General features: G+C 38.0%; 1 protein-coding gene across 1 annotated transcript in view; it reads right to left on the minus strand.

The window, feature by feature from the left end:
- Positions 1-24079, minus strand: part of DYNC1I1 (dynein cytoplasmic 1 intermediate chain 1) — a 356211-nt gene that overhangs the window by 318237 nt on the left and 13895 nt on the right. Inside the window, exon 3 of the mRNA XM_069461330.1 lies at positions 3943-4036. Coding sequence (XP_069317431.1) covers positions 3943-3963 — 21 coding nt within the window. The 5' untranslated portion in view covers positions 3964-4036. The remainder of the gene's footprint in view (positions 1-3942; positions 4037-24079) is intronic.

The raw sequence follows: 24079 nt of genomic DNA on the forward strand, positions 1-24079 counted from the left end.
CTATAATGGTCAAATATTCACAATTTCTATAGTGCAAAATAAATATTAAAGAAATTAAATCACTAATATAAAACCTCCCTTACAAAGAATACTCCAAATCTGATGGATACATAAAACAAGTTCTATTTTTAAAAAGCAAATAAGAAATAACTCCAATATTTCAGAAGCTTGTCCAGTAAAATGCAATTACAAGAGGAAGGTGCATGTAGGATGTAGGATACTAGGCAGCCAGGGTGGTGGAGAGGAAGGAACATTTGCCCGTTATCTTTGGCCTCCCAGCAAATAAGTACCATTTACATTGTTAAAAACAAAACAAAACACCACAGGACATGAGAGTTTGTGAGAGACAGAGATTATATCCCACTATGAAAATGGAACGACACCAGATGTCTTCCTCCTTATCTGGGATTTTGAACGTAGAGGAAGAAGCCTAAAGACAGAGAAAGTTAGAGAGAGTTCATGGTGCATGCAGTCAATGCAGTGCCCAGGCAGTGCAGCCGCAGAGTCCTAACGGACTGTTCCTGTGGCAAACTGAGGCTATGTTATCTGTTTCCCAGACTCACTGGAATCCTGCCCATTGTCTGAGCCAAGGTCTTTAACTTTCTTGTCAAATCTGTGAGCTACACAATAGCATTGTAATGAATTCCTTTTCTGTTTAGCCCGAGTTCAGAGGTACAGTCATCATGCACTTCCTTAGTACTCTCAGGTGACACTGCTGAGAAAGTATTAGCTCCTTCCATAGCCCATTTGTGAGGTATTATAGTACCTTCTAGAAATCCTCATTAATTAGTGTTGGTTTCTGCCATTCCTGGAGTAAGGTTTTGGCATTTAGGAAAGACTCAGCTTTTCCCTACTTGAAGCTTCCACTATTTTCTGTCACCTTGAATCTTTCCACTGGGCTATTTGCCAGACTTCCACTCTCATTTGGGGAGACTGTGAAAGTCATAGGTTACCTAATGCATGGCTGCTGACAGATAGTACAGTCTTCAGGACATAAGTCTTTTCCATCCCTCAGTAGAGATTTGAGTCTGGTAATGCAACAGAGCATCTATATCTGTTTCTCAGCCCCGACCAATCATAAATGCAAACGTTGCAATTTCTAGAGCTGCTATCTATTGCTGCCTATTCATGCCCAATTTAGCACTGGTAAGGACATTTAGTGGGAGGTTGATATAAAGGATATTGTAACTCATGTAAATCTTCAGATTTAACCACCATATCCCTCTAGACATCTAAGAATTTTAATTTATGAGCAAGGTAGTAGATCTAATTGTCAGACTGAATCAATCCAGCTAATTCTATGAGTTTCTTTACTTGGAGATGTTCCTGTTTATCACCACCTCAAGTCTTCCAAGTTAGCATTTATATGAAATATTATTAAGGTTGAGAAGATTATCCAACACATGTGCTCAGCATGAGTACTCAAGGGCTTCGTCCCACCTCTCTCTCTAAAGGATCCAGAGGCCTTCAATACTCTAAATTCAGAAATGTTCCCTGGCTCTGGGCTCATCCCCTGTAGAGACACAATGTGTTCCCTACACGTCATAAAGTTGTAGCAGTGCCAACACTTACAAGGTCATTACCAACTCTGCCTCCTTCAGTAGTCTATAAATTCAGCCTGCTCTAAAGTCCTCCTGGGTACATCAGTACTTCCAAACATTTCATATCACTTTCTGCTGTTGAAAAGTGGCTGGGTCTTGGAGATACCCCAAGTCACTCTCTAAGGCTGGAAAAATTCTACCAGGAATGGTTTCTCTTTCCTCATTATTCTCTGTATTCATGAGTATCTGACAACAAACACATATAAAACGATTGATCCTAATCTGCCAGTCTACGATATTTTAAATTTAAAGTACAACTTATTATTTAAACTTTTGTTCAGTTCATGATACCTGCAAAATCCTAATTTCTCCAGAGTTCACACATACTGTGATGATTAACAACACCAAAGAATTCTAAGACATAAATTTTCTGGCTTAATTAATAATTTGTAATATGGTCTCTTAAATCATTTATCTCAGGACGATCTTTTATTTACTTTATTTTTAGTTGACAAATAATAATTGTATATATTTATTGGGTAAATTTTGATGTTGTGAGATATACGTATACATACATACACACTTTGTGGAATGATCAAGTCAGCCATTTAACATATTCATCACCTCACATACTTATCATTTCTGTATGGTGAGAACATTTAAAATTTCCTCTCAGAAATTCTGAAATATACAATATATTATAATTAACTATAGTTGCCATACTGTGGGATAATCACTAGAATTTATTCCTCCTGTCTAATGGAAACTTTGTACGCACAGATTAGCATCTCTCCTTCCCCATCCACTCTGTCCTCCATCCTCTGGTCTGAGAGTGACAGAGAAAAGGGTGTTTCCATCCTTGTGAGGATGGAAACATTTAGTAACTTGACTGTATCAATGTCAATATTTTGGGTGTGAATATGTGTACCATAGTTTTGTACACGTATCTTCCAATATAGTAAGTTTTACAAGATTTATAAGATTTTACCATTGGGGTATAATGGGTACACTGCATACAGCTTGATGCCTAAAAAGCAACTCAGGACTGTACGGCCAGGTAAAGAAAGCAGGAAACGTTCACCCATTGACTCCCATCTCACATTAGTGAAGCTTTACCCACAGGGTAATAACTGCCTGTGTTAGTCAGGGTTCTCCAGAGAGAAGTGTACATGTGTATGTGTATCTAGATAAACAGATAGATAATAGATAAAGATTTGTTTTAAGGAATTATCTCAGATTGTGGAGACTGGAAAGTCCAGAATCCCAGGGAACAGTTGATACTGCACTTTGAGTCTGAAGGCTATCTACTGGCAGAATTCCCTCTTTTATGGAGGAGCTCAGTCTTTTTCTATTAAGGCCTCCAACTGATTGGATGACACCCCCCCCAAATTATGAAGAGCAATCAGCTTTACTCAAAGTCTATAGATTTAAATGCTAATCTCATCTAAAATATGCTTGCACAGAAACATGTAGAAATCTAGAAGAATATTAATATTTGACTAGCTATCTGGGTGCTGTGGCCTGGACAAGTTAACACATATTGTTAACCGTCACACTGGCCTAAATTTTTGAGTTTTATATGCATGAGTGCCCAGCAGTTTCCCATCAAGCTCCCCATGCTAATGGATCAATGAAAAGTCCTGGGCAGGAAGCAATGGGGTGTGAGTGATAGGTTTGAGGCAAAGTACCTCCAGGCTGCACACGTGAGAAGCTGGCCAGAATGCAAGGTTGTTCTCATGCTCATTCCAAAAAAGGGAAGATCAAGGAAGAAAGAAAGGAAGAGCTTTCTTTTTCTGGATCCCATGCATCCAGCTATGATCCTAATTTGTGCAAAGGCACCTTACGTGCAAGCAGCTGTCCCACTGGGGTGGCACAATGGAGGTTACTGGGGTGACGAAGGCAAGAGTTCACTGGAAGGGCCATCAAGACAGGTATCAGAGTAATTGAAATTGATAATGGGACTTGGCAGAGGAGAAACCTGAGCCAAGGGTAACATCTTTTAGGTCCTGGAGTGAAGCAGAAAATAGGGGTGAAGGGTCTCCGTGATGAGAGTGGCTGCCAGTAACCTGCATCCACATTTCTTTATGGATGAGTTGTGAGATTAGGCACATTTCCCTGGGCCCTCTGAGGCATTTTATTTCTTGCTCTGCTTTGAATCTTAGGATACTTTATTCTGAGAGGTTCTTATTTCCCTCTCTTCTTTGACACAACCTAACACATCTGTGTCCAGACCTATGGTTTGGGTCCTGAGTTCTGTAAATCCCCAGCCTATAGGAACACTAGCTTTGGAAGATAGATTGTCCTCTCCTATGTGGGGGTGGGAGGCACTCCATGGCTTCCCCTCCGCAGACCCACCCTCACCTGAAGAACCACTGGGCACAAACCCCCAAGTATTGCTAACCTTCTTTGTCTTATTTGCCATCCTGGATCCACCACTTACTGGCTGGCTGATCTTGGGCCAATTGTCCGAACTTTCCTTGCTTTTGTTCCTTCACCTATAAAATAGGGATAATAAAAATATACAGTCATGCATTGCTTAATGACAGGGACACATTCTGAGAAATGCATTGCTAAGTGATTTCATCATTGTGCGAACATCATAGTGTACTTACACAAACCTCGATGGTATAGCCTGCTACACACCTCGACTGTATGGTCCAGCCTGTTGCTCCTGGTCTACAAACCTGTACAGCACGTTACTGTGCTGAACACTGTAGGCGATTGTAACATAATGGTAAATATTTGTGTATCTAAACATACCCAAATATATAAAAGGTACAGTAAACATACAGTATTATAACCTTATGGGACCACCATCATATTTGCAGTCTGTCATTTACCAAACATTGTTATGTGGTGCTTAACTGTACTTTATAAGATTGTGGTTTAGATTAAATGAGTTAATACAAGTGAAGTGTTGGAAACAATGCCAGACCAGAGGTTAAAATCAACCTAAAATATACAGTACTGATTAAATGAATTATAATAGAACCATAAAATAGAATATCATGTAGTTCTTTAAAAATGCAGAAGATTTATGAGATGAATTAATGTGGAGAAATTGCAGAACAGCTTGTATAATATCTGGGTAAAACACTATGGCAAAGTAGTATATACTTATATTTGCTTGCATATGTATAAAATTACTCAGGGAAGATACACAAGAAGCTAATAATAGTAGTTTTTCTATTTGGGGCATAAAAATGTGACAGATTGGTGACAGTGATAGAAGAGAGATTTTTCACTGTATATTTTCATACTTTTTGAATTAAGAGCCATGTAAATGTATTATCTATTCAAAAATAGATAGGATACCTTAAAAACAAAAATATAAAAGAAAGGAAGAATACTGATTAATTCATCGGAGCTAGGGCACTCTAAATCCACATGAGTCATAATCCTAAAATCTAGTTTACATATGATAGATGATCAGGCTTCTTTCCCCTTGAAGAATGTCTGATCAATTATAGTCCTGAGAGATCAAAGTCTGAATGCTCAAAAAACCTATTTCATGGCAAGGGTGACACCTGCAGGCCAAACTGAGAATTTGTCGGTTTATTTATCTTTGTTGAACAGAGCACCACAGTTGGGGCATAGCTTGAGGTGGGTGATCATGGATTTCCCATTAGAGCCGCTAGACAAAAAAGTTGCATAAGCACTGATGGAAACACTGCAAACAAAGGTGTGTTTTATTTAGGGCGTCCAGGAAAAGTGCTCCCCATTTACTAGTTCTGTATTTCAACAAAGGCATTTAACAGCCTCTGAGAAATGTTTCCTTCAGCTGTAAAATATGGGCCATGAGACCTATTTTTCACAGTTGTATGGATTTGAAATGAAATATCAGAATTTCATAGTTCAGCTCCTGGTTCAATAACTAGTAGCTATGAGTTTTGCTCATGGCCGCTGTCTGCCCACTGCTTCTGTTTCACCCAGATAGATGCCCAGCTTGCTGCAAATCAGCCCCTTCCCCACCTTCCCAATAAAATCTAGTCACACCAAGCACTTGATTTTTGAGGTTATAATGCACAGTCATGGAGAAAGGTTACCTGAGCAGTGATGAGGGTCCCTTCCAGGGTCCTTTTCTCCCCTGTAGCACTTAGCTCTGAGGCTCTGAGACCCCTGAGTTGTTGCCCAAGGTTCACCCCATGCAGCAACTCCCTGCCTGTGCCCCTTCTCTCACTTCTTACTTATGAGGAGCAACTTCTGTCAAATAAAACACACACCTGTACCCAAGTCAGCAGAGACTTGATTCAAAGAGATTATTGCCACAGGGAGAGGGGGACTATTGCAATAGACAAGGAAATGCTCCCCCATAAGGTCTGTAAGTATACCAGTGGTCAGGCAGAAAGGGCTTTTGTTTTATAGGGAAGTGTAAACAAGCTAGAAAGACCTGGGAGTGGGAGAGTAGGACACAGGTGTTGTGATCCGAGAGGTGAGCTGGGAATAGCTTTCTTTGAGATCAGAGTGGTTGTTATGTGGAACTGTTCAGCATTCCAAGGCTTGCTTAACTTCCAGGGGCCAAAGTTCAGGGGCCTGGGGGAAGGACATTAGCTTCACTAAACTGTGGTAAAGGTTAGTTAATGGGCATTGGTGCTCAAATTTGTCAGCAGGGACAAAGTTTACGTCTTTGTCTTTAATAAGACAAAGAATGGGATTTTGCAGGACCTGTGTCTGGCCTTGTCCTAGGTAAACAAGGGAGCCTTATCTAAGTCGTCTGGAAAGGGCAGCTCTTTGCAGGAAGCCTTTTCCTGGAACTCTAGAGGATGTTAGGGGCGTTCTTAGCTGATGTAGTGTTCTAGGACCCCCGCATGAGGAAGAGTTCAACATCACCATTTCCAAACTAGCGCTGCACATCGCACCTCCACTGTGGCAATTCATTCATCATTCTCTGCCTGTTTTGTCATCTATCTGTACCCAGGAAAAAAAATTACTAAATTTAATATGTATTTTTTAAAAATTAACTGACAGCGAGAGGAATGTACCCTTACAATCACAGAAAGTTGTACACATCATATACTTCACCCTAAATACTTCAGGATCCCTTTCCTAAGAAGGTCATTTTCCATAGAACCATAATACATTATTCCACTTAAAAAATTATGTTAATTTCATAATATTCTCTAATATCCAGTCCACCTTCTAACTTTCTTAGTTGTTCTCCAAACGACTTTTATTGTTTTACTCTCCCCATTGAAACAATATCCAGTCTAGGTTCACAAAATGCATTTGGATTTTTGTCTCTTTGGTTTCCTTGGACTTTGCTACTCAAAGTGCGATCCATGAATCAGGTTTATCAACATCAGGAAATTGGTTTGAAATGCAGAACATTAGGCTCTGCCCCAAAACTACTAAATCAGAACGAATTTTGAACCAGATCCCCAAGGGATCTGAATGCACCTTAAGGACTGAGAAACACAGCTTCGGCACATTGTTAGCACATTTCCCCCCGATGATATTGAATTTTTGAAAAGTCTAGAACAGTTATTTGTTTTTTTCACAACTACATTTATAGTCACTTATCTGAACACAAAAGTCACTTACATCCATTCTTGGATATTTGGAAAATGGTGATTTTATTTTCTACTTTACACTTTCCTGTGAGTATGCTTTAGTATCTTAAAAACATCCTTTTCCTTTTTTCTCATTCTTCTAACTTTAGATCACATAAGTAATATACGAATTCATTCTTATTACAAAACTTTCAAGGATTTAGAAATTTACAAAGAAAAGTCTGCATCCTCCCTTATGTTTCTTATCACTTTTAGTCCCCCCTTCAGATGTAACTACCGTCTACCGATTAATATTAATCACTTATTTGTATCACTCAGGATTCAGTTAGAGAAACAGAACCAAGATGAGACTTATGGAAAGAAGATATTTGTTATAGGAATTAGACCTTCAAAAATGTGGGAAGTGCTGGGGGAGCGAAAGACTGAATGAGGGGTCAGATATCAGAGAAAATCCATCGCTAGAGTGCCAGGGAGCAGTGGCGTGAGGAAGCCAAGGCCTGGGCTTGCAGGGAAATCCCAGAAGCCAGGCATGTCCAACCAGCAAAGTGGAGTCAGGAGCTCGTGTGGAGGGCTGTGGGAAGCTGTTACCTCTGCATAACCACCTCTCTGTGAGCCATAGTTAAGCATCTTTTGATCAGGTGGGGCTGCTATTGGGCAGCAGGACAAGACATCAGAAAGCCCAGGTGGACATGGAGCTTCAGCCCACAGACCATCACTATTTCTGACCATGTGGCCTTCTAAGAGTAATGGATGCTATTTTGCTTCTGCCTTCCAAATCTTATACAAGGTCCCTTCTGGCCGACTCTAACCTGGATCAAAAAAGAAAGCACAGTCCAGCAATGCACTCAGGCTCCTGAAATAAATGAGGAGATATGGACTCACATTCTTTGTAGAAATGGAATCACACTGTGAATATTGTTTTGCCACTTTCACAAAGTCTTTCTAGGTCAGTTAGTACATATTCACACACTAGACACTCCCTTCTTTCAGATTTTTCCATCCCCTGAAGGTATCATTTTCAGATCACTGGTGGCATCCCTTCGTGGTTCATGGAATTAATTAGTGCATCAAAAGCACCATTAAAAAGGATAGAATAAAAAAGGAAGTACAAAAATGTTTTCTCCTTCTGTACGGATAATTATTACTTTGTGAAACATTTGTGTTAGTTGCATATTTGTGTACTGTGGGCACAGCTTGAAATATATATCTTACTGACGGGAATAGTGGTTAAGAAAAACATTGCCTTTGAATGTTTTTTTTTTTTCTTTTTTCTTTCACCCAATCTCTTCCTCCCTTAATTTTTTGTTTGATTGTCTATTTTGACATAGAATTTGGATTTTAAAAAATTTTTTTTTCTTTTTTATTTCAGCATATTATGGAGGTACAAATGTTTAGGTTACGTGTATTGCCCTTGCCCCACCCGAGTCAGAGATTCAAGCGTGTCCACCACCCAGATGAAGAATAGGGTAATTTCTGGGGCTGATGGTCTTTTAAACGGAGGGAATGAGAAAGAAACAATGAAATTCACCTTTTGTAAAAAAATAAATAAATAAATCATAAAATATAATAGTTATGGATAGCATTTTATCTATTACCAGTCCAATGTTGCTAGTGGGCACTAAAGGAGATTCTTCTTCAGGCATCTGAAGGAGACAAGAGCAAATATAACCAGAAAATCATTTATGTAGAAAGTGCAAAAAAAAAAAAAAAAAAAAAAAAACTTTGGAAAATGTTCAATTTGACAAGAGATTGATAGATTCAGTTTCTGAACTTCCACAACCAACAGTAAAACATATGCTGATTTGTTTGGTAATAGAGACCTCTAGAGAGCACATGTTAGAATTGCAGCGAAACTTTTTTTTTTTAAAAGCACTGACTTTATTATAAAATGTCTTTTTTCCATTGGGTAGATGCCCAGTAATGGGATTGCTGGATCAAATGATAGTTCTACTTGTAGCTTTTTGAGGTATCTCCATATGGCTTTCCACAGAGGTTGCACTAGTTTGCAGTCCCACCAGCAGCGTATGAGCTTTCCTATTTGTCCGAAACCATGCCAACAGTTATTGTTTTGGGATTTTTTGATAAAGGCCATTCTCACTGGAGATAAGTGATATTTTATTGTGGTTTTGATTTGAATTTTCCCATCCCATTAGAGATGTTGAGCATTTTTTCATATATTTCTTGGCCAGTAGTCTGCACTCGAATGGTTATAGCAGCACCATTCACAATTGCAAAGATGTGGAAACAACCCAAGTGCCCATCAATACATGAGTGGATTAATAAAATGTGGTATATGTATACCATGGAGTCCTATTCAGCCACAAACACAATGGTGATCTAGCACCTCTTGTATTATCCTGGATAGAGCTACAACCCATTCTACTAAGTGGAGTATCCCAAGAATGGAAAAACAAGCACCACATGTATTCACCATCAAATTGGTATTAACTGATCAACACTTAGGTGCACATAGAGTAGTGACATTCATTGGGTGTCGGCAGATGGGAGCAGGGAGGAGGGGATGGGTATATACACACCTAATGGGTGCGGTGCGCACTGTCTGGGGCATGGACACGCTTGAAGCCCTGACTCAGGTGGGGCAAAGACAATATATGTAACCTAAATATTTGTACCTCTGTAATATGCTGAAAAAAAATTTAAAAATAAAATAAGGTAATTTCTCTAAAAAAAGAAAAGCACTGACTTTAGTTGACATCATAGATATTTGAGAGGTCATTTAATTCTGTATACGTGGATCCTCCTAAGACTTAATAGTCACCTCTTATATGTGAAGAAATTTTATAAATAATGATTAATGTGATTTTGACAACAATCCTGTGAAGTAGATATTATCACTTTTGATTGTGCGTATGTGAAGGAAGAAATGGAGACAGAGAGCAACGTGGCATGTCTAAAAGCAGAAAGCTAGAAAGTGGCAGAGCCAAGTCAGGACTCCAGATTCCCAGGCCAATGTTTGTTCTAACATAGTACAATACGAAAATAGTACAAGTTTTAAGTGATGAGGATTTCGAGATCATTTAGTCTGTTTCCTTCATTCCTATACCGGAAACATGAGACACAGAAAGAAGATAGAATTGCCAAGGGTCACATGAGAACCCAGGTTAGCATTCCTGTCTCTTAGTTTTCAATCTCCACTTCTTTCAATCATACTGCATGAGACAAAATACATTCTACTTAACAATAACGTGGAAGTACTCTTATTTCTAGCAATATGTCAGAGTGGTTTAAAAAAAAAAAGAAAAGAAAAAAGTCACTTCTTAAAGGAAAAAAACCAAAATTCTAGATAAAAAATTAAAAATAATTTTTTTGTTTTTCTAAAAATTTCCTGAATTTGCAAGTCAAAAATTTTTAAGTTAAGGCAGGAAGATATCAAAAAACTTCAGATGTCAAAAAGTAGTGAACAGGGTAATTGAGAAGGTGAAAAATTTCAGAAGCTATAGACTAATCAAAGGGTGTCTGCAGAGCTATGGCGACCTTGTGCTTTTTATCTGGTGGCCTCACAGGACATCAGAGCAGGAAATAAAACTTCAGGTCTCCACAAGGTGGAATGTCAGATAGGATACCACTGCATAAAATTGGGACCCCAATGGGGTAAACCCTCAGTTGGAAAGGTGACTCAAAAATTACTCTACAAATGGCAGCACTTAGCAAACTTGGTGCTAGGTTGGGGGAAGGATGGAATACTTCTCATGGGAATTCTGTGGGGGTACTTTTTTTATTTTTTAAAAAGTCAAGTTCATTGAGACATGATTTCTATGGAGTGAATTTCACTCTTTTTAGTATATAGCTCTATGAATTTTGACAAATGCTTACATTCATGTAACTACCACCTAATCAAGATGTAGAACCATTCCATTACCCCCACAACTTGCCTTGAGCCACTTCATAGCTAAGCCTTCCTCCCACCCCCAGCCTCAGTCTCTCTGATTCTTCTTTCCCAAGAATTTTCCCTTTTCAAGAATGTCATATAGATGGAATCATACAGTATTGTAGTCTTTTGAGTCAGGCTTCTTTCATTTAGCGTAATGTTCAAAAACTAGAGGTGTTATTCTAGATATTACATTATATATATACATAACTATAATGGTCTACTGACGTCTTCATTCTTCCAGTATAAAAACCTTATCTCCGTTTAGGTTCCTTTCTCTTCATTCATTTATAATAAAACTTAAAATATTTTCTGTATGTAAAGATAGGTGTTATACTATGCTGTCCAGACAGTTATAATTTTTGCATAATTTAGAAAACTCAAGTGGAGAAGGAAAGCCTACTGTACTTAACCATATATTAGCTTACCAAATATTTTTTTCTCCTTCCTTATACTTCAAGATTCCCTTATCATTTCTTTTCTGTTTGGAGAAATCCCTTTAGCCATTCTTTTTTGTTGTTGTTGTTGTTAAGACAAGGTTAGGCCCTAGCCCTAACCCTAACCTTGCCCTAGTCCTAACCCTAATCCTAAGAAAAGTATCTCTAAATAACATCTTCTCATATATTGAGATGTTTGATAAAAAACAGAACACACTGCTTTGGTTCACAGAGTTATGCAAACCTGTAAACAACCAAACGTCTAGCTTCTTTCACTAAGTGAATGTAAGTGTTTTCATATGAAACACCTTTCTGGCTAAAAATTACCCTCTTCCTACAAGATGCCTTTCTTGTGTTCTTAGAAGCTTGTGAGGCATAGATGCGAATAAGCTTCTAAAACTGTAAAGCATGTTAACTTGCCTACAGATGCATCTCTAAGTAATGTCTTTTAATAAATAGAGATGTTTGACAAGAAACAGAACACACTGCTTCAGTTCACAGAGTTAAGCAAACCTACAAACAACTGAATGTCTAGCTGCTTTCCCTAAGTGAATGTAATTGTTTTCATATGAAACACCTTTCTGACTAAAAATTACCCTCTTCCTACAAAATGCCTTTCTTATGTTCTTAGAAACTTTGTAGATTCTTAGTGATGATTACTGATATTGACTGTTTATATTTTTTCTTCTTTTTTTATTTTAAAATATTGAGGGGGTACAAATGTTTTTGATACATGGATAGATTTTATAATGCCTAAGTTAGGGCTAATAATGTGCCCATCACCTGAAACTACTCATTGTACCTGTTAGATAGGTTTTAACCCCTCTCCTCCACATCTTCCCTCTTCTTGATTTCCAATGACTTTTACTTCTCTCTGTGCCCATGTGTGCTCATCAGTTAGTTCCATATTATTAGAGAGTACATGTGGTGTTTGTTTTTCCATTCTTGAACTATTTCATTTAGGATAATCTCCAATTCCATCCAAATTTCTGCAAAAGACATTAATTTATTTCTTTTTATGGCAGAGTAGCATACACGTGTGTGCACACACACACACACACACACAATTTTGTTGATCCACCATGCATTGATAGGCATCTAAGTTGATTCCACATTTTTGTGGTCATTAATTGTGCTACAATAAACATTCAAGTATAGGTGTCTTTTTCATAGAATAACTTCTTTTCCTTTGGGCAGATACCCAGTAGTGAGATTGCTGAATCTAATAGTAGGCCTATTTTTAGTTCTTTGAGAAATCTCCATACTGTTTTCCATAGACATTGCACAAATTTGCAGTCCCACCAACAGTGTATAAGCATTTCTCTCAGCATCCATGCCAACATCTATATATTTTTTTTACTTTCTTATAATAGTCATTCTGAGAGGGATAAGGTAATGTCTCATTGTGGTTTTAATTTGATTTCCCTGATGATTTGTCATGTTGAGCATTTTTTCATATGTTTCTTGGCCATTTGTATATCTTCCTTTGAAAATCTTTCATTCATGTCTATTGTCCACTTTTTAATGGGGTTGTTTGTTTTTTGCTTGCTGATTTGTTTGAGTTCTTTGCACATTCTGGATATTAGCCATTTATGAGATGTATAGTTTGTGAATATTTTCTCCCATTATGTAGGTTGTCTATTTGCTCTGTTGATTATTTCCTTTGCTGTGAAGATGCTTTTTAATTTAATCAAGTCCCATGTATTTATTTTTGTTGTTACTGTAATTGCCTTTGGGGTCTTACTCATAAATTCTTTGCCTAGGCCAATGTCTAGAAGAGCTTTTTTCTACATTTTCTTCTAGAATTTTTATGGTTTCATGCCTTACATTTAAGTCTTTTATCCATCTTGAATTAATTTTTGTGAGTGATGAGAGATAGGGGTCCTGTTCCATTCCTCTGCATGTGGCTATCCAATTTACTAGCACCATTTATTGAATAGGGCTTCTTTTCCCCAGTGTATGTTGGTGTCTACTTTGTCAAAAACCAGTTGGTTGTATGCTGATGGTTTTATGTCTGGGTTCTCTGTTCTGTTCCATTGGTCTATGTCTATATTTTTGTACTTATACCAGGTTATTTTGTTTACTGTAGCCTTGTAGTATAATTTGAAGTCAGATAATGTAATGTCTCCAGCTTTGTTGTCTTTGCTTAAGATTGCTCTGGATATTCGTGTTCTTTTTGGTTCCAAATGAAGCTTAGGATTATTTTTTCTGGATATGTGAAATATCACATTGGTATTTTCATGGGGATTTCATTGAATCTATAAATTACTATGGTCAGTATGAACATTATAATAATATTGATTCTGATGATCCATGAGCATGATATGTTTTTCCATTTGGTTGTATCATTTGTGAATTCTTTCCTCAGTGTTTTGTAGTTCTACTTGTAGAGATCTTTCATCTCCTTGGTTAAGTATATTCCTAAGTATTTTATTTTCTTTATAACCATTGTAAATGGTATTGAGTCTTTGACTTAACTCTCAGTGTTAGTGTTATTGGTATATAGAAATGCTACTAATTTATGTACATTCATTTTGTAACCTGAGACTTCACTGAATTTATTTATCAATTCCTGGAGTCTTTTGGTGGAATCTTTAGGGTTTTCTAGATAAAAGATCATATCATTGGTAAAAAGTGATAGTTTGACCTATTCTTTCCCAATTTATATACCCTTTATTTCTTTTTCTTGTCTGATTATTCTGGCTAGGACTTCTAGTACTATGTTGAATAGAAGTGGTGACAGTGGGCACCTTGTCTTGTTCCAGTTCTTAGGGAGAATGCTTTCAACTTTTCCCCATTCAGTATGAATGTTGCCTATGGGTTTGTCATAGATGGCTTTTATAATTTTGAAATATATTCCTTCTTTTTTTTGGAGAAAGAGTCTCGCTCTGTTGCCCAGGCTAGAGTGCTGTGGTGTCGGCCTAGCTCACAGCAACCTGAAACTGCTGGGCTCAAGGGATCCTCCTGCCTCAGTTTCCCAAGCAGCTGGGACTACAGGCATGTGCCACCATGCCTGGCTAGTTTTTGCTATTTTTGGTTGCCTGGCTAATTTTTTCTATTTTTAGTAGAGACAGGGTCTCGCTTTTGCTCAGGCTGGTCTCAAACTTCTGACCTCAAACAATCCTCCCGCCTTAGCCTCCCAGACTACTAGGATTATAGGCATGAACCACCATGCCTGGCCAAGATATGTTCCTTCTATGTCTAGTTTACTGAGGGTTTTTATCATGAAAAGGTGCCAGATTTTGTTAAATGCTTTTTCTACACTTATTGAGAGGATAATATGGTCTTTGTTTTTGCTTGTTTATATTGTGAATCACATTAATTTATTTACATATGTTGAACCATCCTTGCATCCCTGGTGTGAAGCCTACTTGGTCATGGTGAAATATTTTTTCATGTGCTGTTGAATTTGGTTTGCTAGTATTTTATTGAGGATTTTTGCATCTATATCCATAAGGGATACTACTATATAGTTTTCTTTTTTTATTGTGTCCTTTCCTGGCTTTGATATCAACTTTGATACTGGCTTCATAGAATAAGTTATGGAGCATTTCCTCCTTTTCAATGTTGTGCAATAATTTTTATCGTATGGGTACCAGTTTTTCTCTGTAGGTCTGGTAGAATTCAGCTGTGAATTCATTCTTTTTTTGTTGGGAGATTTTTTTTCTTTTATTACTGCTTCAGTCTCCCTGGTCATTATCATTCTGTTCAGGACTTCTATTTCTCCCTGATTGAGTCAAGGGAGATTGTGTGTTTCCAGGAATTTTCCCATTTCCTCTATATTTTCTAGTTTATGTGCATAGGGATTTTCATTTTATTCACAGATATTTTGTATCTCTGTGATATCAGTTGTAATATCTCCTTTTTCATTTCTTATTGAGCTTATTTGGGTCCTTTCTTTTCTATTTGTGGTTAAGTACTAGCAAGAGGTCTATCAATACTGATTATCTTTTCAAAGAACCTACTTTTTTTTTTATTGATCCTATGTATTTTTCTTTCTTTTCCATTTCATTTAGTTCTGCTTTGGCCATTGTTACTTCTTTTCTTCTGCTGGCTTTGGGTTTGGTTTGCTCTTCCTTTTCTATTTCCTTGAGATGTGACATTGGGGTGTTAATTTGTGATCTTTCTGTCTTTTTGATGTAGGTATTTAAGGCTATGAATGTTTCCCCTTAGGACCAGTTTTGCTGAATTCCATAGATTTTAATAGCTTGTGTCCCATTTTTCATTTAGTTCAAGGAATCTTTTTATTTTAATCTTAACTTCATTATTGACCCAATGATTGTTCAACAGCAGTTTTTTAATTTCTATGACTATCAGGGGTTCATGATGCCCCCAATATAACTTGGATCCCAGGCAGTGTGTGTTGCAAGAGATGGGAGAGACAAAGACATGGACACAAAAAGTAAGGTGAAAGGGTGTGGGGAAGTCAGGGGACCACCAGCATTCCCATGAGTCAGGTGATACTGATTGAAGTCCAGCACCTGCTTTTATTCTCTTTTTGGTGCTATAGATTACAATGATTTCATGTGAAAAGGTCATGGGTTACAATGTGTAGAAGTTTAAAGGCTCCCCAAAAAGTCACAAGGTGCCTTAGCTAATTACTCTTTTATCTATAGAAGCAGGGACATATAACTCATCACTAAGCACAGCTACACCTTAAGGTATGTGACTCAGCAGCCGTGGCATATTTGATTGAGGAACAAAGAGATTAGTACTTCTTACTGGGAGGTTAGCTTCTCATTAACTGAGGTGTTTTATTGAGAAAGGGGAGGGAAGGAACTTAGCCTGTTGTTCTAAGAATTGGAGTCTGACATCCCTTTTTCTGGCCTGACATTTTGCAATCTTCCTCTAGAGCCATGGGAAGCTTTCATGTCAGGCCGCTCCATGGCTTTTTAGGCATGAGCCTCCTTAGGCTTTGAGGTGGGAGTCTGCTTTGCTGTACTCCCAGATTGCTGGAATGTCCCCCAACTAGGCAGTTAACTTCTGCTCTTATCTCGGGCTCCTGCTCAAGCAGCATTCCTTCACCTCCTCTCCTCCCACGGCCTCAGAAATGGGGTCCCTAATTCCTGGTGGTCTTATTCCCATCATATGACTTTATGTAGATTGGAATGTTTCTCTTGGAATTGATTTCTACTTTTTCTCCACTGTGGTCTGAAAAGGTACATGGTATGATTCCAACTTTTTTTTTTTTAATTTGTTGAGACATGTTTTGTGGCCTAAGATATGATCAATCTTGCAGAATGTTCCACTTGCTGATGAAAAGAATGTATTTTCAGTAGTTTTGTGTAAAATGTTCTGTAAATGTCTGTTAGTTCCATTTTTTCTAGAGTTCCATTTAGATCCAGTGCTGGTTTATTTATTTTCTGGATCAATCATCTGTCCAACTCTATCAGTGGGTGTTGAAGTCCCTGGTAATTATGATGCTGCTATTTATCTCTTTGCTTAGATCTAGAATATGCTTTATGAACTTTGGAACACCTGTGTTAGGGGAATATATATTTAAGACTGTTATGGCTTCTTGTTAAATCATTTCTTTTGTCTTTCTTTACCACTATTGATTTGAAGTGAATTTTATCTGACATGAGAATGGTTATACCTGCTATCTTTTGGTTTCCATTCACATGACATATTTTTTTCCATTCCTTCAACTTGAGTCTGTGTGATTCCTTGTGGGATAGATGTGTTTCCTGGAGACAGTAGATACTTGGGTTGTGTTTTTCCAATCCATTCAGCCAGCCTATATCTTTTGACTGGGGCATTCAGACTGTTAACATTGAATGATAGAATTGATATGGGGGATGCTGTTCTGTCTATCATGTTGGGTAGTACCTTATTGCTTTCTTTTCCTTCTTGTGCTGTTGTTTTATATGATCTGTGAGCCTTAGCTTGTGGGTGACTTTACACTGGTGGGTATTTATTATGCTGAGCCATGTTTAATACTGTTTGAGTATTTCCTGCAGGGTAGTTCTGGTTGTGACAAATTCCCTGTGTTTGCTTGCCTGGAAAAGTCTTAATTTTTTCTTCATTTATAAAACTTAGTTTTGCAGGATAGAGAATTCTAGGCTGGTGCTTGTTCTCTTTAAGAAGACTAAAGAAGGGGTCCCAAACCCTTCTGGCTTGTAAGGTCTCTGCTGAGAATTCTGCAGTTAGTCTGATGGGTTTTGTTAGTTGCTTGAGGGCTTGCAGGAGTTCCTCCTTCATGTTGACTTTGGCCAGTCTGATGACTACATGTCTTGATGATTCCCTCTTTGCAATGAATCTCCCAGGTGTTCATTGACCTTCTTGTATCTGGATGTCTAAATCTCTAGCAAGACCAGGGAAGTTTTCCTCAATTATTCCCTCAAATATTTTTTCTAGACCTTGTTCTTTTACTTCTTCACCTTCAGGGATGCCTATGATTATTTTTGGCTGTTTTACATAATCCCATATTTCTCATAGACATTGTTCCTCTTGATTCTTTGTTCTTTATTTTTGACTGACTGGGTTAATTTGAAAGAGTTGTGTTCAAGCTCTGAAATTCTTTCTTTTGCTTAGTCTAGTCTTTCTAGTCTTGGTTAAAGCTTTCATCTGTGTTTTATATTTCCTTAATGAATTTTTCATTTCCAAAAGTTCTGTTTGGTTCTTTTTTTAAATATGCCTAATTCTTTAATACATTTTTATTGATTTCCTGAATTGTTTTTCTGATTTCTTTGAGTTGGTTTTCCATTTTCTTTTGGATTTCTTTAAGCTTCCTTACAATCCATATTTCAAATTCTTTATCTGTCATTTCAGTACTTTCATTTTGGTTGTGATCCGTTGCTAGAAAGCTGGTGTGCTCCTTTGGGGCTATCCTTTCACTCTGATTTTTCATAATTTCAGAGTTGTTGGGATAGTTTCTTCTCATCTGGAGTAGCTATTTCTTCTTGTTTTTGAATTTGCTTTTGTTTAGGTGGGACTTTCTTCCCCCACACACTCTTAAGGGTGTTTCTGTAGCATATGTTGTGTAAGGACCTTTGGTGTTGCTTGTGGGTACTTTGATGGAGGTCTAGGTTGTGGATGAATACCTTGGTTATAGATATCCTTAGTGTGGTGGTTTTCTCAGTTGCTAGCTATTTGTAGGTTGTATTGCTGGGCTGGGTCAGATAAGCCTGCCTTCGGGCTCCACAGAGGTGGTCATAAGAGCTTTCTCAACAGGGGTGGAAGGTCAGCTCTTAAACCAAACATCTGGACTGACTTGATTAGTTGACAAAACCAAGCCCTATAACTGCCAGAACCAGACCAAAGGCCTTTTATATCAAATATTTCACAACCTGCTTTATTCCCACAGACTGACAGAGACACATGGAAACTGGAGATATAGAAGTGCCAATGAGGAAAAAGAGACACAACAAACTACAGAATGGGAAGTCACAGGTTCCAACCTGAAGCTATCTGTAAATAACAGTGGTATTTTTATCTTGTGTGGTGATTAAGCATACAAGTGGTTCCCATCTAGATGGTTAAGATGCTGTGGATTTGGTTATCTGACACCCTATGTTAACAGGGACTCTACTTTAAATGCCAGCGAAATTACAAACTTGCGTCTTTCATTCATAAAGTGGTACCAAACAAACCTGCAAGATGTGATGTTATTTAAAAAAAAAACACTTGTATATCACAATTCAAAGTTTTTTTTTTTCAGTTCTCAGGACTTTATCTGACATTTAAAACTTATGAAATTAAAAAGACAATGTTAAAACTCTCCATGGTAATGGAACAAGAGTTCAATATTACTATGCAAACATTGGGAACACTTCAGTCAGAAATCAACAGCTTAGCTCTGTTGTATTTTGAAATCACTGAATCCAGTATGCCTTGACAGCCCAACAGGAAAGACCTTGAGTAATTATTGGCAAAAAAAAAAATGCTGTTTTTACATAAAGCACTCAGGGCAAATAGAGACTGATCTATACCCCTTAAAAGACAAGATAAATATTCTCTATCTGATTAATGAAACAAAACCATTCTATTAGTCTGACCTATTCCCAGGAATGGGAGATTGGTTTAATGGGGTGTGGAGAAATGTGCTTAAATCTGTTATTTTCTACTTATTCATTCTCATTCCAATTTATGTTCTTGCCTCTCTTTTCAGATCTCTTGTTGCTAGACTACTAACCCTATCTCTCTCTCCACAGTCACCAACTCAGCTTTTAATGTGTGAAACTTCTAGGGAAGTTCCAGACAGGGGGAATGAAGAGCTCAGGAAATTTCACCCCAAAATATGACTCCTTGGTATAAACAATATTTTGTATTAAAGGCCCCTGAAGATCAACAGCCATTAGAAGGGGCTTTCCCCCTATCTACATAAACCAGACTGCCCATCAAAAAGAAAAATTGACTTCCCTTCCCATCCCTGTTATCTTGATATAGTACAGGAAAGATGATCAAGAATGCAACCATATCTGCCCCAAATCATTTTAAATATAATACCTGTCTCTCAGGTTAATTTAATTTGCAAACAGAATCACTTACAAATCAATCTGTTTCCCCCATCCATTCATCCTTGCTAGCAACCATTTATTGCCCCTAAGCAGAATTACCTATATTCCTCATCTCCCTCTCCCCTCTAAAAGGAGGGTGTAAAAATATCTGGATTCCATTGGGATATTGGGGAATCACTCTGTGATTCTCTTCTATGTGCATGGTAAATAAATCTCTTTCTCATATTAATCTGTCTTAACTATGAGTTGGTCTTTCAGCAGCCTTTCAGGGGAAAGGGGAAATTTCCCCTCACCCCCTACCTCCCTTTTACAAAGAGCTGAGCTTTGAAGCTCCTTCGCCTGTAACCCACTGTCTTTATACTGAAGTTCTGTTGATGTAGTGTTAATGTGTGGGGGGAAAGGATATATCCCAGGATCCCATGATTAAATCTCAGCCTTTTAATGTACCTCTGACTCTGGATTGTGACCATTTTTCCTCCCTTAAGACAAGGAGCCTAGAGAGGACTGGAGTTATATACTTTCTCTTCCATTCTCTGTTACAGTATCTCTTATTTTACTTTAATGGCTCTAAAAGAATATCTCCACCTAAACCTATTGTATCAGGTTGGATAGGCTCTAGTAAAGTCATCTCCCCTAATGAATAACACTATGTTATGGAGAATGCTATGGACATATTTCAAAATATTTACATTTCCCTTCCCCTTGCCAGAAACATGAAGGCTCCTTCTTGGTTTATCTCTGTGAGAACCTGAAGATAAACCCTATGAGAGTGTGAGGCACCCTCTATACTGTGGCCCCCCAAAATCAATCACTCTCATGCTAAACTACATTCTGCCTCCAGCAATTCATTGAAGTTACTGTTTAAGTGTTCTTATCAGTTTATGGCTGGCTTAAGTATCTCCTGTTACCGGTAAACTGATTTCACCTGTAATTCTCTGCATTCACCAGAGAATTCTTCAGATTTTATTGTGATAGTATGCCTTACAAACCAATTCTCTGATGGGTTCAAGAAAAGTCACTGGTTTTTAATTTTTTCACCTATTTTTGTTGTAAGAAAGAGAGTATAAGCTCTGAACATATTGGAGTTGAAACTAGAAATCTGCATTTCATTTTTATATATCCAATAAGACCACGATACATTGCTACCATATTTGTTTTAGATGGAGATACTCTTTTAGAGGCATTAAAGTAAAATAAGAGATATTGTAACAGAGGGAATAGCCTTTAAAAAATGGCAAACAGATTTTCTGTTTCCTTAAAATTTCCCCCACTCTTTTGGGAACTGCAGCCTGGCCTGCATCCCTGAGGCAGGTTAAGTCTTTTGTTAAAACTCCCAGGTGGCTCCAGCCCCCCAGGTGGGTAGCTGGTGGAATTCACAGATTTTTGTCTTTGGCTAAAATGGGATGATTAGAATAGTTAACCACAGTAATTGCCTGAAGCTGAGAACTCTCCCTTTAAAAGCTCTGTATTTCTGCCTATGTTCAGGAAATTGGGATTTTGAGATGAGAAGATCTACCGTATTTCCTCCTTCGCCAGCAAAGTAGACTCTCTCCTTCCTTCCTCCTCAAACCACTTGGCCTCATTATTTGGCCTCGTGGACAAGTGGCCCAGTTTTCAGTAACAATATCTTTTGCATTTGTCTTTATTTTATACATTACTGGGATTCTTCATTTATTTACGTAAGCCCAGTTTTCTGTCTGGTAATATATTTCTTCTTCCTGAAAATTTTCTTTAACATTTCTCATAGAGCTGTTCTGCTGTTAATAAATTAAGTTTTTGTTTAACTGAAAAAAGAGGTTACTTCCCATTCATTTTTGAGATTTTTTGCTGGTTTTAAAATTTTTTTTGTTAACAGATTTTTTTTCCCCCCAATACCTTAAAGATGTCACTCCATTATTATCTGGCATGCATATTTCTGGCAATTCATCTGCTGTAATTTTAATCTTTCACTTTTGTATGTAGTGTGCCTTTTTTAATCTGGATGCCTTCAAGATTTTCTTTTTATCTTGTTTCAGCAGTTTAAACATCATATGTTTGGGTGAGTTTTGGAAGATATTTATTCTATTGGGATTCTGTGTATTTCTTGGAATTGTAGTCTGATAATTCTCATTTGGGAATGGAAATTCTTGACTATTCTTTCCAAATAATTCCTCTGCCTTGTTCTTTCTATTTTCTCCTTTTGATGTCCAAATTACACATGTGTTAGATTGTTTGATATTGTCCCATAGAAATTGGGCACTTTTTTCTGTCGTCTTTTAGCATTTTATATAATTTCTAGAATTTCTACTTTTCCATATAATTTCCCATCTCTGTCTGCTGAAATTCCCCATCTGTTTATGCATACTGTTCATCTTTTCCATGGAAGCCTGTACCTCATTATAGTTATAATAGTTACTTTACATTCCTTGTCTGATGTATTAGAGTTATATCTAAATTTGCTTCCAGTGATTGTTTTGTCACTTGACAGTGGATTTTTTCTTGTTCTTTGGTATGTCTCATACTGATTGAAAGATGGGGTTTTTTTGTATGTCAATGGAAAAAAAGCCAAACTCTGTAAAATAATTTTAAAGAGATTTATTCTGAGCCAAATTTGAGGACCATGACCCGGAGCCATGCCCAGGAGGCCTTGAGCAAGTGGACTCAGTGTGGCTGGGTTACAGTTTGGTTTTATACATTTCAGGGAGGCAGGAGTTGCAGGTAAAGTTATAAATCAATACGTGGGAATCATACATTGGTTTGGGCTGAAAAGGTGGGCCATCTCAAAGGGGGGGGGCTTACAGGTTATAGGTGGGTTTGAAGATTCTTTGGCTTGTAATTGGTTGAAGACATTAAGCTTTGTCTAAAGGCTTAGAATGTTTCAACATAAGGAGCTGTTTATCAGAGATAAGCCACCAGACATATTTGTTGTGTAAATTGAGGTCCTGCAGGTTTGTCTTGCATACTCTTAGGCCTGTTAATGGGTTACAAAGGATGTCCCCAAGGAAGGAGGGGGGCATGATAAGGCATATCTGACCTCCTTCCTCCTGGCAGGCAATTTAGTTTTTTAGGATATTCCTTTGGCCATGAAGGGGTCCATTCAGTTAGCTGGTGGGGAATGAGCCTTAAATTTTTATTTTAGTTCACATATATAACACAGTAGAGACTGAAGTCAACAGTATGAAAACTGGTCAAAAATGGGCATACCTCTCTTCCCTTCTGGTACACCTACACCAATAAGGAAATTAGTAGGGTTTGGCATTGTTATTGTTGTTGCTCTGCACCTTCAGGGCTTCACTAACTTCAATTTCTCTAGTGCTTCCATGTGCTTAGAGTAAGAACTGATTTGTCAGAGGATTTTTCTGAGTATCACTGCTCTGTCCTTAGATTTAAGCCTTCCCTGTGTACCTATATCTCAGAGAGGGTCTCTCTCTGCTTTTTCACCCTTGCAGTGATACACTGCTGTTGCTTATTACTCAGAGTATGCTAGCCTGGCTGGGGCAGGGTGGGAAAGGGAGAGTGTTTCCCTGGTCCTGCCTCAGTTATGCATAGTCTACATGTCCCTGGGCCTTCAATTTAGGGATTTCTTAGTGAGCCTGCCCCTACTCTAGCAGTAGCAGTTGCCTAATTGTCTAAGCTTATAATGTTTTTTTCATCCTTCCCCTAGAAATAGAAGTGGGTTTGGTATTTTTGTTTTTCTGTTTGTTTGTTTTTCTTTCTTTCTTTTTTTTTTTTTTTTTGAGACAGACTCTCACTCTGTTGCCTGGCTAGAGTGAGTGCCGTGGCATCAGCCTACCTCATAGCAACCTCAACCTCCTGGACTCAAGCAATCCTACTGCCTCAGCCTCCCGAGTAGCTGGGACTACAGGCATGCGCCACCATGCCCGGCTAATTTTTTGTATATATTTTAGTTGTTTGGCTAATTTCTTTCTATTTTTAGTAGAGACAGGGTCTCGCTCTTGCTCAGGCTGGTCTCGAACTCCTGAGCTCAAAGGATCCACCAGCCTCTGCCTCCCAGAGGGCTAGGATTACAGGCATGAGCCACCGTGCCGGCCTGTTTTTCTTTTGTATTTTGTTTTTGTTTTCCCCTAACTGCAATGTGTCTTCACTTATATCCAGAAGGGGAAGGTAACAAGGTTTTTAGCTCTTCCTATTGTGCTCTTCCCCTTTTGTTTCATGAAGAAGGATCTGCATGGAGTTTCCTGACTTTTTCACAGCTGTGGCCATTCCCAACTCCAGGTCTGCACCACAATGAGGCTTTTCTTTT

The sequence above is a fragment of the Eulemur rufifrons genome, chromosome 29 (assembly GCF_041146395.1).
Source record: "Eulemur rufifrons isolate Redbay chromosome 29, OSU_ERuf_1, whole genome shotgun sequence".
In the NCBI taxonomy this organism is placed as follows: domain Eukaryota; kingdom Metazoa; phylum Chordata; class Mammalia; order Primates; family Lemuridae; genus Eulemur; species Eulemur rufifrons.